Source organism: Schistocerca nitens, chromosome 10 (genome assembly GCF_023898315.1).
Source record: "Schistocerca nitens isolate TAMUIC-IGC-003100 chromosome 10, iqSchNite1.1, whole genome shotgun sequence".
In the NCBI taxonomy this organism is placed as follows: Eukaryota; Metazoa; Arthropoda; class Insecta; order Orthoptera; family Acrididae; genus Schistocerca; species Schistocerca nitens.
This window is the reverse complement of record NC_064623.1, coordinates 98,597,244-98,612,063: the sequence shown is the minus strand read 5'-3', so window position 1 is coordinate 98,612,063 and position 14,820 is coordinate 98,597,244. Positions and strand designations below refer to the sequence as shown.

The 14,820-nt window shown below is 38.7% G+C and overlaps 1 protein-coding gene across 6 annotated transcripts in view; it reads right to left on the bottom strand.

Annotated features, from left to right (window-relative positions):
• LOC126210526 (pyruvate carboxylase, mitochondrial) overlaps positions 1-14,820 on the bottom strand; it is a 408,145-nt gene that overhangs the window by 37,576 nt on the left and 355,749 nt on the right. For 4 of the 6 annotated variants that reach the window (XM_049939771.1, XM_049939774.1, XM_049939773.1 and 1 more), the window contains one exon: positions 10,872-10,925. The exons of the other annotated variants lie outside the window; for them this stretch is intronic. In XM_049939771.1, the coding sequence (XP_049795728.1) occupies positions 10,872-10,925 (54 nt within the window). The remainder of the gene's footprint in view (positions 1-10,871; positions 10,926-14,820) is intronic. 6 annotated transcript variants of the gene reach the window in all.

Below are 14,820 nucleotides of genomic sequence, written 5' to 3'. Positions count from 1 at the left end.
TCCCTTAAAACCCACATCCTTTCGTCTTTCCCTCTCCTTCCCTCTTTCCTGACGAAGCAACCGTTGGTTGCGAAAGCTAGAATTTTGTGTTTATGTTTGTGTGTCTATCGACGTGCCAGCGCCTTCGTTTGGTAAGTCACATCATCTTTGTTTTTAGATATATTTTTCCCACGTGGAATGTTTCCCTCTATTATATTCAATTACTTGTAAAAGTGGACGTGTTACCATCATGTTTTCAAATGGTTGTAGTAAGGAAATGGTACACGTCTGGACATGGGTTCCAATGCACAATATTGCATGTTAATTCCCCTCTGCAAGTCCTGTAATTTTGTAACGGGCATTTCCAAACAGCCTGTACATTTCCATGCCCATAATTTTGAACAAAATTCACAGAGCTTTATAATGCTTCTGTGTAAAGGGTATCTGATGCAAGAATGTAATATTCATGTACTTTTCGATTTCTTTTTTTTTTTTACTTTTTATTTTTTATTTTTTAGGGATACAAAAATATCAGTTGATTTAGTTACCTTTGAGAAGGCTACAGACAATTGTCCGAGTGTAAAGGTGGGATTTGGTAAATACAGTCCTACTCTTTGAAGCTTTTGTCCTTGTGACTTGTTTATAGTGATAGCATATTCAATCTTGATAGGCAATTGTCTCCTTGTCAACTGAAAAGGTATGCTTGGATCAGATGATATTTAAGTTTATCTGTGGTATTACAGTAGTCTTCCCGGGTTCAATAATTAATGAGCAAAAAATATAAAATAAATAAAAAAAAAAAAAGTAAATAAGTGTAATTTACTGCTCATGACGTTATACGACTGTCATCAAATGCTTATACTTTCTAACTTTCAATCTTAATATTTATGTTTCCTGAGGCAGAAGAGAAGTTTAATGAGAAATACGAATATAAAATACGAATATAAAATACAAAGGTTTATATAAATGCGAATGTATAGATTAGAACATAGTGTTCGCTTAATACCTGGCATGTAACTAAGGGCTCTCTAACTGTATTCTGAGATTTTAATTGCACTTCATACTCTATGTAAGCACTTTAGACCATAGCGGCACTAGGTAAATCGCAATTCGAGGTGACAATGACAAACATGTTTGTCATTTCAGAATGTATATTAGTTTAGAAAAGTCAGTTTGTACAACAGGAAGAGATGGTGGACTACCGCAGTGGCTACAGTTATTATCTACAACAATGCTGTATACAAATTATCCAGTTAATGAGTCCTTGGTACTTGTAATAAGACAAAGGGGGGTTTCCTTTTCGTGATTAGTGAGTTAGCTACATAAAATATAGGTATAATGCTGGTCATCCATGATGCCCTTTTGCCTGTGGTAGTTAAAAAGTCCCTTATGTTACAATCTTCCACATATAGTAAGCTTTGGTGCAACATTGGTACATAATGTCAGAAGCCAGTTAAAAGACCTTCCTACCAATACCTCATTTATTTCTGTACGATCAGTATGTGTTGAGAGAAAGGGATGTTTAACATCAACACTGGACGGTTCTCTTTTGGGTTTGTTTTTCCTGTAGTGTTAGTTGTACATTAACAGTGACACACAGCAGTACTACAGGTAGGGTTGCTGAGGAATAGTTTGACAATAGGCACCTGGTGTACGAGTTCACCGAATGCAATGGAAGTGCGACACTGTGGTGCTTTGCTGAGCTGTTCCTACCGCAATGGCAAAAATGTAACTGTGTATGTATTTCTTCTATGGGCTGTTGTATTACTCTGTGTTTTCATAGTACGTTTGGTTCATTGCATACTGCAGGATTTTTCAATGTTGTGAAGATTTTTCAGGGAAAGCAAGGTCGTTGGAATCACTAACCAAATAAATTACGTATAATTACATCATAGGATCTGGACACAAATATGGAAACACCAAAAACACACTACGTTACCACATCTAATACAGTGTAAGTAAATTTATCATTTAAAACAGCTTCCAGACATATCAGAATGGATAAATGAAGGTCCTGAATCGTTTTCAAGGGAATTTTTTACCATTCTTCTTCCAAAGAATACATGTTCATAGGGTTAAATGGCCACTGTCATTTTGCATAAAATAATTTTGAGTATTAAATTACATCACCACTGCTGATGTTTCAACTGAGTTTGCAGCAGTTCTCTTCAAGGCAGTTAACTGCTGGATACTGGTGAATGTCTTCCCCTCCATGCTGTCTAGTTCAGTTATCTGCTGGCTACTGATGTCACATAGCTGGGACATCACTGGACAATTTGAAGATTATGGGGGGGGGGGGGGGGGAATGGTTGAGGCATGGCAACAGGAAATCAGCAACTGGTACCCAGTGGAAGTACGAGGGTGGTTTGAAAAGTCCTCGGCATCACCAAGAGATATCAGCGCTAGCGCAATGAGTTGTTCACGTGATATTCATGGACTGTTAACTGTAAACACATGCATGTCATTGCTCTTGGAAGAGAGCTGTGGCGTCTTGGAAGAGATGTGGCTCTGTTGTTGTTCCTGCATAGTGAGGATGGAGGGGTGGGGGTGGGAGTGTCAAGATTCGAGCTGTGATTAAGTACTTCGTAAAGAAAGGTATAGTAGCAAAGGACATTCATGCCGATTTCCAGAATATACTTGGGGACTCTGCTCCTTCATATTCCACTGTTGCCAAGTGGACAAATGAATTTAAATTTGGTTGGGAGAGCTCAGACAATGATCCGCGCAGAGGTCGGCCAAGAGGTGTCACTACTCCAGAAATCATTGCGAAAGTACACAAAATGGACGTGGAGGATCGCCGATTGAAAGTGCGTGAAATTGCTCCCGCTTGCCAGATGTCATCTAAAAGGGCATATCACATTTTATCTGAAGAATTAGAAATGAAAAAATTATCTGTAAGATGGGTGCCACGGCTCCTTATGCGTGCCTGCACACATGTGCCGTCGCCATGGCAAAATTACGCGAACTATGGTATGAATTGTTGCCACACTCGCCTTATTCACCTCGTATGGCTCTGTCAGACTTCCATCTCTTCCCAAAACTAAAAATTTTTCTTCGTGGACGAAGATTCACTCCAAACTAAGAACTGATAGCTGGAGTTGACAACTATTTTGCAGGCATGGAAGTAAATCATGGAGATGGGATCAAGGCACTGGAACATCGTTGGACCAAGTGCACTAATCTACAAGGAGATTACATTGAAAACTAAAAAAGTTTCAGTGATTTAAGTAATTTTTTCTATTCCATTCAGAGAATGTTTCAAACCACCCTCGTATTTTCCTTCAGTGAAGAGAGACAGCCGTTATCTAGTAGCCACTGTTTATGCTTTTAAGCCAGGGTCAAGTGGTGCTGCTGGCTGGCGAACACATCTTGTCTGCTTCTGCTGGAATCATTGGCAGGCAGGCTGTAGGTAAGTTGTAGCCATCCTCTCTGTTCATGCTGTTAGAGCATTTAATTATTTTGATAACCTCACCTCATTTTATGCTGCTACGTCTATGGCTGCCAAGCATGCACGCGAGGTTCTTTAAACTGACATGATGGCCACCTTCCTGGTGGTGTCCAGCTACAGCTGATCTGTTCCCCTGCCCCAGTCGTATGTAACATTCAAGCTATGAAATGTGAATGCTAATGGGTCTCCCAATTTCACAAAACAAATTCACTGCATTCACTTTCAAGTTCGTAGATGCCTGCAGCGTGAAGAGTGTCTCTAGAATCCTTCATGGGCCTCAATAGATTTCAGATCTGAACACCACAATGCAATATGGGTTTAATTCCTCCACGACAGAACATTGCCTACATGGTCGCTGATGACTCTTGCATAATATAAGTGAGCAAAAGGAAGAGTTTCTGTATCACTGCACCTCATAACTATTTGTATGTCTCTGTTGTTACATCCACTTACATGAAATGTTGCTTTGGGAGTTACATACAAACCTCCTACCAGAGCACCATGGGCAACAGCCTACCATACACTATTCCCCTTAATAGCAACCAGCTTTCAAATTGTCCAATGACACCCCAGAGATATGACATCAGTAGCCACTAATAACTGAAACAGACAGTATATAGGGGAAGACATTCACCAGTATCCAACACTAAGCACACTGAAGAAGACCACTGCAAAGTTAATCAAAATTTCAGTAATTTAATTGTTTTAGTGTCAATAATAATGAGGCCTAATACTCAAAATTATTTTGTTCAGAAAAGCTCCAAATAATGTCACAATCATTTTCGGTGCCTCCTCTAGCATTCTACTGAAATTGCAGTACAGCAACATATATTTGTACTTTAATATTCCTTTAAGGGATTGCTTTACAAAGTAATTTTAAAAACATCATGTATGGGTTAAATAATCCAAACCAAGAAAGTTGCTCTTCACAACACTTTTGCACTAAACTTACATTGCTAACAGAACTTTTACATGAGGCCTTGATGATCCAGCCTGAAGAACCCTTGAGAACCAGTGATCAACAAATTTTCATCATGATTTTTGGCACGAACAGACTGTCCACTGACTGCCATCCACAAAGGTAAGTTCCAACATCTATAAAAAGGGAAACATGGCAAATGTCCCCACCAAATGACATGGTGTATGATCTCTATCTTACAACTTGGGGCTAACAAAACACAGTTTATGGATTATGTGCATGAATTTATGAGTCTATTGGAAACTACATTCCAAGTTGGCAATGGGCTGTCTGGAAAAATATTCTGTTCTAGTTGCTGCCTGGCATGTGTGCTGGAAAAAGAAAGCAACAGTTTTAAGCCATTTACACCAGCAGATGGAAAGCTAGTCTTATGTTTCAACAAGACTTAAAACTGATAGTTCTTCCAAACCCAAAGAAAGTGACAGTGCCCTTTGGAATTGGTTACTAAAATCAGATCAGTAACTATTGTAGAAAAAAAAAAAAAACCATATCTCGGGATTTGTAATATCTATTAACTGACAGAGAAGCTTCAACGTCAGAAACTAATTTTTACTTTTACAATAATGTGTGTCTTGACAGAGACAAATCTTAGAGCAACAGAAGGAGACTTAAGAAATATTCAGCAGAGGATGAAGCAGGCTGCTTGGGTAATCCCAGCCCATATAGATGCATTAGGCAATGTATGAAGCAATGATCAGCTCTGCATCCAGAAAGTGCTGCTGTAGCCAAACTTCCATGTGCTGCCCCCTATCTAGGTAGCAACATCTATGTCCGATTCACTTGGCTGTTATTAGCATATGCAACAATTATGTTCAATAGAAGTGTTTTCAGTGGTTCAAAACTCACTCAGACTTCAGACCAGATGAGATGCCTGTGAGACTTGCTCCATTTCTAACAGCAATTTATTTTAGACGACTGAAGCAATGGAGCACAGCAAATGGGAGAAAATATAAATCTGGTCATTAACATTTTCAAAAATGGTTGTTGGGAAGATGCACGTAATTATAGGCCTAGATCACTGGCATCAACCTGTTAAAGAAGTATCTAACACGTTTCATGATCCATTATGATGTCTTTGGAGAACAAAATTCTCTGCTATGAAAATCAATAGGGACCCCATAAGCAGAGATCTTGTAAACCCCAGCTTGTTCTTTTCATCCATGGAATTATGAGCACCACAGACAATGGCACACAGGTTGATGCTGCGATCCTCGACTTCAGAAGGCATTCGACAAAGTTGCACACTATCATTTAGTGCATAAAATATGAACTTACGAAGTTACAAACAAGATTTTCTGAGTAGATTCAGGGCTTCCTAGCAGATGGAACAAAGTACACTGTTCTTAATAGCACAAAATCGAAAATGTAAAGATAATTTTTGGAGTACCACAACGGCATATTATAAGGCCATACAATGTAGATAAACAATCTAGTGGATGATGTCAAAAGCTCCTTGAGGCTGCTCACAGATGATGCTGTTGCATATAAGAAGGTTGAACACTGTACAAGTAGCAAAATGCAGGACCAGCAGATGACAGACAGACAGCTGACCTTGTAGATAAATAAATGTAACAAATGGTTCAAATGGCTCTGAGCACTATGGGACTTAACATCTATGGTCATCAGTCCCCTAGAACTTAGAACTACTTAAACCTAACTAACCTAAGGACAGCACACAACACCCAGCCATCACGAGGCAGAGAAAATCCCTGAACCCGCCGGGAATCGAACCCGGGAACCCGGGTGTGGGAAGCGAGAACGCTACCGCACGACCACAAGATGCGGGCTAAATGTAACACATTATGCAAAAACGATCCATTACTTTTTGATCTTCTGTTCCTGAGAAGTCACTGAAAACAGTAATAATAGTAATAACCATCAAATACTGGAAATAATTGTCCGACACAACCCAAACTGGAATGACCACGCAAAACAAATAGCACAAAAAGCAGACACTAGGCTGTGATTAATAGGAAGAATATATCCATGAAAGAAGTGGCTTACAAAACACTTGTTAGACAATTCTTGAATACTGCTCAGGTAGTCTGAAATCCTTATTTACCACACTGGATTAATAGAAGGTAAAGAAGAGCTAAGAAAGAGCAACATGTTTTGTCACGGTGTTGTTTAGTAAGAGTGAGGGCACTACACAGACGCTCTTGAAATTCTAGTAACAGATGCTACAAGAGAGGCAGCGTGTGCGACACAGAGGTGTTTTCTGTTGAAATTCTGAGTGTGTACATTGTAGGAGGCATCAGGTAACATAGTAATCCTTACATGTATGCCTCATGAAATGACCAAGATAAGACAATCAAAGAAATTAGAGCTCACACCACGGTTTGTCAACAGTGGGTTCTTCCCCACACTATTCATGAATGGTACGGGGAAGAGTGGGTGGGAGCCCCCTAATGGAGGGAGGCAGGACAAAAATACCAACAGAAACTATTCATGATTTTTCCATCATTGGTGGCCACAGTCATGTAGCATTTTTTCTGTTTTGATGCAATTTCTGCCATTTGACTGTATGTTTTAATCCAATAGCATCAAATGACGAGTTATTGCAGGATAGAAAAAGGAGTTAAAGTGCACAGCACTGTAGAAATTGTGGTGTTGTTCTAAATTTTGAAAACTGTTATGAGATCTACCAAAGCCAACAATCATACTAGCTGATATTTAAAAACAACAATACTAGCTACTATTTACTAAACATGATTTCAAAGGAATCAGTAAGGTATTTAAATACAATGTCACGGGGTTAATATTCATTCATTTCACACTATCACAACTTTGGTTTTATAGCTATTACTGTCAGGCACAAACATGAAAGACACGGAAGTCTGACATGTCTAAATGACGTACCCTTGTCAAAATATTACAATATATATCTGGTCACACACACCTGTCATTGCATTATAGGTTGTAGGTGGGTAGAAGAGGAGGGCAGAAAATCTATTTGCTAAGGCATGAGAACATTTTGGGCACATATACCTAGCCACATCATGCAAGTTTGAACACTATATATCAATAATGTTTTTGCATTACTGTGATAGTGATGGCATTAGTTTGAAATACAAATTAACTGTATTTGCTAAAATGCGCACACCCTCAATCACAAAATTGAATTTTTTTCATTTACTTGATTCACTGATGGGCAAGTTAGATGTTAGTGTATTTTTGGCCGGCATAAAATGAAGAATTATCTTCTGGCTTCATGAAAATTCTATCACAAGACAAAAAGTTAGTGGCACTACTTTATCAATGAATTTAAATATAATTTCCAAGATAACACAGCACAAAAATAAAGTTATCTGGTTACTAAAGAGATTTACAAGTGGTGGTGTTCATATTTCATCTCAGATACATAAGTGAAAGTGTACAGTGACACAAACCCCATTGATTCCAGATATTGTTATCCACAGCAAAACTGTTGATATCTGACTAAGGTATAGAGTGTGAAGAGTTCTCCCACAACCGTAAGTATAAAACATATCCCAAATGACATAAGAATGAGAGAACAACAAATATCCCACAATGGTTGTAACAAATGCCCATGCACAATTAAGAGAGAGATTTGATCACATTTATTCCAACATAGTACTAAAATTCTACATATTTACTAACTAGATTGCTAAATATTGTATACATGAATGAACTATTTCTAGTATTGCACTTTCTGTTGGCTCTACAAAGAAGCTGAACTAAAAGAACTATTTTTAACATCTGTAGTATCTATATTAATAAATGGCTAAAACAGTCACTGAATTACCAACTGCAGGCGGCCTATCTAACAATTTGCAGGAGCACCAAAGTCGGATTTTCAGTATTTCCTATAATTATTGTCCCAATTTAAAACCCTGTCGTAATCTACTCATAAAGAGTTATAACGTTATGTTGTACGGCTAACCCAACAAGGCAAGTATTATAGCTAGGAACAGTGTATATGTCTCAAGAAAGACTACAGCTATTGTCTGGATTTATTGTTTTATTTGCAGGAAGAACCAGGCTAAGGGACAATGTATGTCTTCAAGTTGGGACTGCACTGGCAATAACTTTGTGAGATATCTGCTGGTGCGTGACCTATAATCACCAACAAATGTTCACAAAAGTTCCACATCACTCTGTTATGTCGTGCAGTTGTGTTTCTTACAGAATGGCCATCCCAGGATTGGCATCATATGTTGTTTATGGATCAAACTCTGATTTGTTTGTACCCTGATAATCACAGTAAATGTGTCTTTAGACAATCTGGCAATATAGAAATATTATTACACTGTGCCCCACACATGCAATAAGGTGGTGGTGGTGGTGGTGGTGTGGTGGTGGTGGTGGTGGAGTGATGTTCCGGCGCAGCATTACACAGGGCCTCTCATGGTTTTTGGGGGCAATCTTACTGCTCTACTGTATAAGGATGAGATTCTGTAACCAATAGTGGGCCCATGCAACCAACATTTTCTGACAATTTTGCCTTGATGGATGGTAACTTCCATGCCCACCATGCTGTTCTCATGAACATGTTCCTTCAGCATGTTAGGATCACCATAATGGAGTGGCCTGCCTTTTCCCTGGACATGAACCCAATCAAACATGTGGGATCAATTAAAATGAACTGTGTTTGGTCATTGAGGATGATTACATACTCTGGGTAACTTATGCAAAATCTCCATTGAAGAGAGGTACAATTTGGACTAGGTGATCAATGATTTCATTGATGGCATGCCACAACTGTGATGTTGCTCAGCAGTGCTCTCTCTGTCTGTATCAGAGAGAGAGAGAGAGAGAGAGAGAGAGAGAGAGAGAGAGAGAGAGAGAGAGAGAGGGGGGGGGGAAGAGAGAGAGAGAGGGGGGGGGAAGAGAGAGAGAGGGGGGGGGGAAGAGAGAGAGAGAGAGAGAGAGAGAGAGAGAGAGAGAGAGAGAGAGAGAGAGAGAGGGGGGGGGGAAAGAGAGCGAGAGAGGGGGGGAAAGAGAGAGAGAGATAGATAGATAGATAGATAGATAGATAGATAGATAGATGGAGAGACAGATAGATAGATGGAGAGACAGATAGATAGATGGAGAGACAGATAGATAGATGGAGAGACAGATAGATAGATAGATGGAGAGACAGATAGATAGATAGAGAGATAGAGGGGGGGGGGTATCGATAATTGCATGTATGCTGCCTGTGCAATTTGAAATGTCATCTTACTTTTTGAACAGCCCATGTATGCAAACATGATATTAAAAATGTAAAACACAACTGAATGCCTCACCTGTCCTATACTACTAACACACACACAAAATTCCTGGGGTCAGTTAACTTGTCCACTTACTGGAGTTGACAGTAAACAAATGGAAACACAAGGAAAATGCAGATCAGTCATTCAGTGAACTCTCTTCAGCTGAAAAACAGTGTAATTACAATGTACGCCACCACTTCAACAGAGAGTTGAAGTTTTTTTCCATGGTTTACTGTCAACTCTAGCAAGTAGATGAGTTACATTACCCTGGATACTTGCACTTGTGTGCTAGCACAGGAGAGTCAAATTTAATTTTGTGTTTACATCACACTTACATGAATGGAACTTTTGAAGTCTTTAAGAGAAGAAGTGGGCCACCAAATTAAAAAGATATAAGGTCCTATTTAAAAAACTTCATAATAAAGTAACACGAAGAGCAGTAATGCTGATTAATGCCCCCTAATAGCTAAACAATGTTTGCTTGGATAATGATGTAGGTTGAAGGAGTGAATTAAAATTTGTAGCAGCACCAGGATTTGCAGCCGGGTCTACTAGACAGATGCACTAGCCATACCCCACACAGTATTTGATTAATATATCATCTACACCTGAGGTACAGGTAAGATTAACTCCATTTCACTCATTGCCACGATGCTACTTCAATACTGGAGAGCCTCAGCACTACTACTGATGCGAGTTAGAAGGGGCACAGCAATGAACTGGGGCGCTAGTTGGAATTTGTATTGGTGAGGGAGCATACTAGGGTATTCTGTGCAGCTGTAATAACTGCACTGCCAGTGTAGTGTAATGGCTAGTGCATCCACCTGCTAAGCAGGAGACTCGGGTTCAAATCCTGGTGCTGGTACATCTTTTAATTTGTTGCTTCAGTCTACATCACTATCATAGATAAAGGGTGAGATTCAATACGTCTTAGGAACATCGACTGTATATGACTAGCGTTTGCTTGATTCATTTTTTATTTCGCTCCTGTCATTTGGAGTGCTCAAAATAAATCAGATTTCTTCATAGCAACTTTTATGTAATGGCAATGAAAGGTTTTCCTCAATTCAACATCATTTTACAGCAACTTGGCCAAAAACATTATCTTTTCAACAATTAAGATGAAAGATTGAACTTACAATAGTGACAAGCTCAGATATTATATAGCTAAATTAATTAGATGGAGGTAGTAGTAAAAAAGATAGTACTGTCTGCATGCATAGGAAAAGCACATGTGAGATACACTAACCTGGATATTCCGGTTCCGATTCATTGTCCGTTACCCGTGGCTGCGCCGAAAAATCTGAAATTTCAAGTTGCAGCGTAGGGGCAGTAGTGCAGAAAGAAACACAAACACAAAACATATATAAATAAAAATACCACAAACCTCAGCAAAATAATTGAAAGGTAGACTACATGCACCCTAAAAGAAATAAATGATATAGAAGGAACCAAGTACCACCATGCATAATACACACGCAGCTCTCCTGCTGATTCTAACAGCGAATATTTGAGAATAGGCACGCTAAATTAGCAGTTTGTACTGACCTGCAGAAAACTGTCTCCAACAAAACCAGTAAATATCTCTCATGTTGAATTCTGTAAATCCGAATGAGATACCTCAAGGTCTGTATCAGTGTAGGTAACACACACCAGGCACACTGTGCCATAAACAGTATAAATCTAAATACAGGGTGTCCGTAAAGTCCCACTATCATTTCAAGAAACCATAACTTGGAAATTCAAAAAATAGAAAGTCCAGGATGGAAAAAAAACAACAATTTGAAAAGAATAGATTGCTATGCCAGAATTCTGAATGATCTTAGATGTTGGGCCATTCAAACCAGATATGTTTCTACAAAGAAACTGCAATATGCAATATTTCTTAAATAAATTACTTTGTTAACTTTCCATAACAAACTTTTTTCTGAAACTACATCTGAACTATTCCTCACTGATATTCAATCAGCAAAGTATGAACATAGGCTTTCGCAGCCACTGTCACATTAAAAAAATTTTTTCTGTGTTTGTAACTGCATTGTCAATGTTTATAAAACTACCGACAGTAAACAAAACACCCTGAACTAGGTACCTTGCAACAGGGACCAAAAGTTGGTAGTTTTATATACATTGACAATGCGGTCACAAACCCAGAAAAATTTTATTGAAAGCAAAATATGAGTTTATGAAATATCTAACAAGCTTTGCAACTGAAGACTTCATATCTTTAAGCTGTAAGAGGTGACAGCAGTTTTCAGTATATCCTAAGATCATGTTAAAAGACTGTTATTGATCATATAATTGCAAATCAAACACAGGAGACTGACAACTTCCATAAAATATCTAAGGTGTGCATCCAGAGCAATACGTGAAATGAAAATTTACAACTAGTTTTATGAAAGACAAATATCTGGCAGTTTTATGGGAAAAAAATCTTGTGATAATGTAATTCCACCACAGAGGAAGTACATGATAAAATCATATGTTGACTGATTCTTAGACCATTCATTAGACTGGAACCCTAAAGGTGAGATGATTATTGGAGATACAAAGAAGAGCTGTGTGTTTCATCATTTATTTCTTTAATTGGCTTCAAAATGAGACAAAAATCATCCAAGTCTAGTAGCAGGTGCTAAACGAGGCACAATGCATCGAGGGCAGGCTTACTGTTAAAATCACAAAAGAGCAGTTTTCAAGAAGAATGAGGCACCATGTAACTGTCTTACTTGAACTTCAGGAAAAAGCCAGTTCAAATTTTTCAACCTATCGACTCAACACCTTCAGAAAGGCCCCAAGTTTCCAATATCTCATGAAGACATACTTAGAAAATTTAGACAATTTTTTTCATAGTGATTTCTATGGATACCCATCAACTCCTCTATATAACACCACACCACTCCCCTTTGAACAATGACAATACAACTGCCACAACGGCTTGCACCTAGCCCCCCCCCCCCCCCCGCCCCATATTCAATCCATGTATGGAGTGGGAGTACACATTACACAGTATAATAAAAATCACCCACTGCAATGCACTTTACTGATATATTCAGTACAGACTCTGATGGCACTCAGCAACTTCTACTTTACTGACTGACCAGACACTTACCCCACAGTCTCAGTCTCTTACGATACATCACAGACTTTCACGACTGATTAAATTACAAGGAAATAAATATGTCTACTCAAAAGTTTATTCCAGTTTTTTCAGCTAGATCTTAACTTCAGCAAAAAATTCTAGTTTAAATTTTCAACTGAATACACAACAAAATCTTTCAAATAGTTTGTACACATCTGCTTTCAAGCATCTGAACAGATCAGATGAATGAATTAATTTCCAGAAATACGAAGAATGCTTCATTTACATGGTTTTAAAGATTAAACATAAAACTTAAATTTTTATGCCATTTAACAACTACATTCATGTTTGTTAATGAATTTAAACAGTGCAACGTTTTCAATGGACTCTTTATTACTGCAAAAAATTATGAAAGATCTTATTCATCTTAACTGTTACAAGAAATTCCACGGATTATCCATCAGCAATGATTATTATTAAGACAATCCCCATCACCAACAGCTGAACAGTTAGCTGTGCTCATCAGAACACATTATTAAAAACTTTGCATCAAAAGTTTAAAAGCTTTATTGCCAATGGATACACCACTATAAATGGGCACTTGTCTTGTGGGATCAATGTTCGCATTCCTGTGCTGTAGATGCCTGTCAGCTGGGAATTGAACCAGTGTATGACAGTCTCCAGCTCTATGTTATTGCAAAAATGCTAACATGAAAACAGGGAGGTGCAAGAAAAGATGGAAATCTCATTCGGTCCACACACCTGATGGATTTTGATCAGTGCTGTGTTTTGTGCATTAAGAAACTTTAGCACAGTGTGAAATTTGCTGTTGGTGGGAGAAATAATAATAGTTACCATTTTCACCCACTGCTGCAGCTCTACTGATAACACTCAAGACATTTCCTGTCATCAATTGTTATGTCATAGCTGTCACGAATGCACTATATTTCTGGCTAAATATGTTTACTTTTCTAAAAGAATTAGAGAAATTTAATTTCTGAAAGACCTCTTTGTACTATAAACAAAAGGTAATAGAGCTTTAGTATTCTGGTAAGTAGAACTAAGTTTTGTTGCTGCTAAAAACTAAAGGTTTTTCCAGCATGTTCTCCTCTTTATCCACTGCCTGATTCTTGGTTTTAACTGACAATGCCCTGTTAATCTGCCAGGTGGAACATCCATTTCCTGAACACTGCCTAAAGAGCTTGCCCACCCAAAGACAATCTACCGTGATCCGAGACAGTGAGAGCTCTGTGTACACGTGTTTTAAGCACACTCATAGTTTGCAACGAGTGATGACAGCTTGTCGCCTGCAAATACATATCAGTAAGAGTGGGATTACGGTAAACTGAATGCCACAAAGAGCTTTCATACTTTTGTATACCCAAGACTACCAAGAAAGGCAGACAACCATCTTTCTCTATTTCCACAGTGAACCAATTGATGTTACGAATGGAGTTGAGGTGGTGACGAAACTCCATCAATTTACCTTCTCCGTAAGGCCACACTATGGAAGTATCATCCACATATCTCCAAAATACAGCTGGTTTAAATGCAGATGATTCAGGCCCTCTCTCCTCAAGACAACTCACATCACCCTGCAACTACACCTACATTCAGTCAAGAATAGCACAGATCACCACACTATAGCCCGAGTCCTCCAAAAATCCACCAACTGTGCCTACATTCAATCACTATAATGGCACATACCATCATGCTCTGAGCTGAGTGCTATAAAAATCACAATCAGACTGTCCTTAAAAAGTTTGACCACCAAGGTGGCGCCATGGTGGTGCCATCTGTCTGTCCAAAATATTCTTGGTTGAAAAAATAGGTTGAGGATAGTGTGTGCTGAAATAAAGCAGTGATGTCCACCTGAAAATTTCTGCCAATTAGTTCCAAAGAATCTCCAAAAGGGACCTTTATAAAAAAGGAAACCGCCTCACAGCTAGCAAAACGGTCGGATCTGCTTGGATGGAGAGCCCTCTGTCTATTGATAGAGTCAGCTGAGTTATGGATGTGATGGGAGCATTTGCAATATTGGAGTTCGTACATAATGTTTAGCCAAACATCTCGCTTCTTTGCGGAAACCATCGGTGGACAAATGCCAAGTTCCGCAATT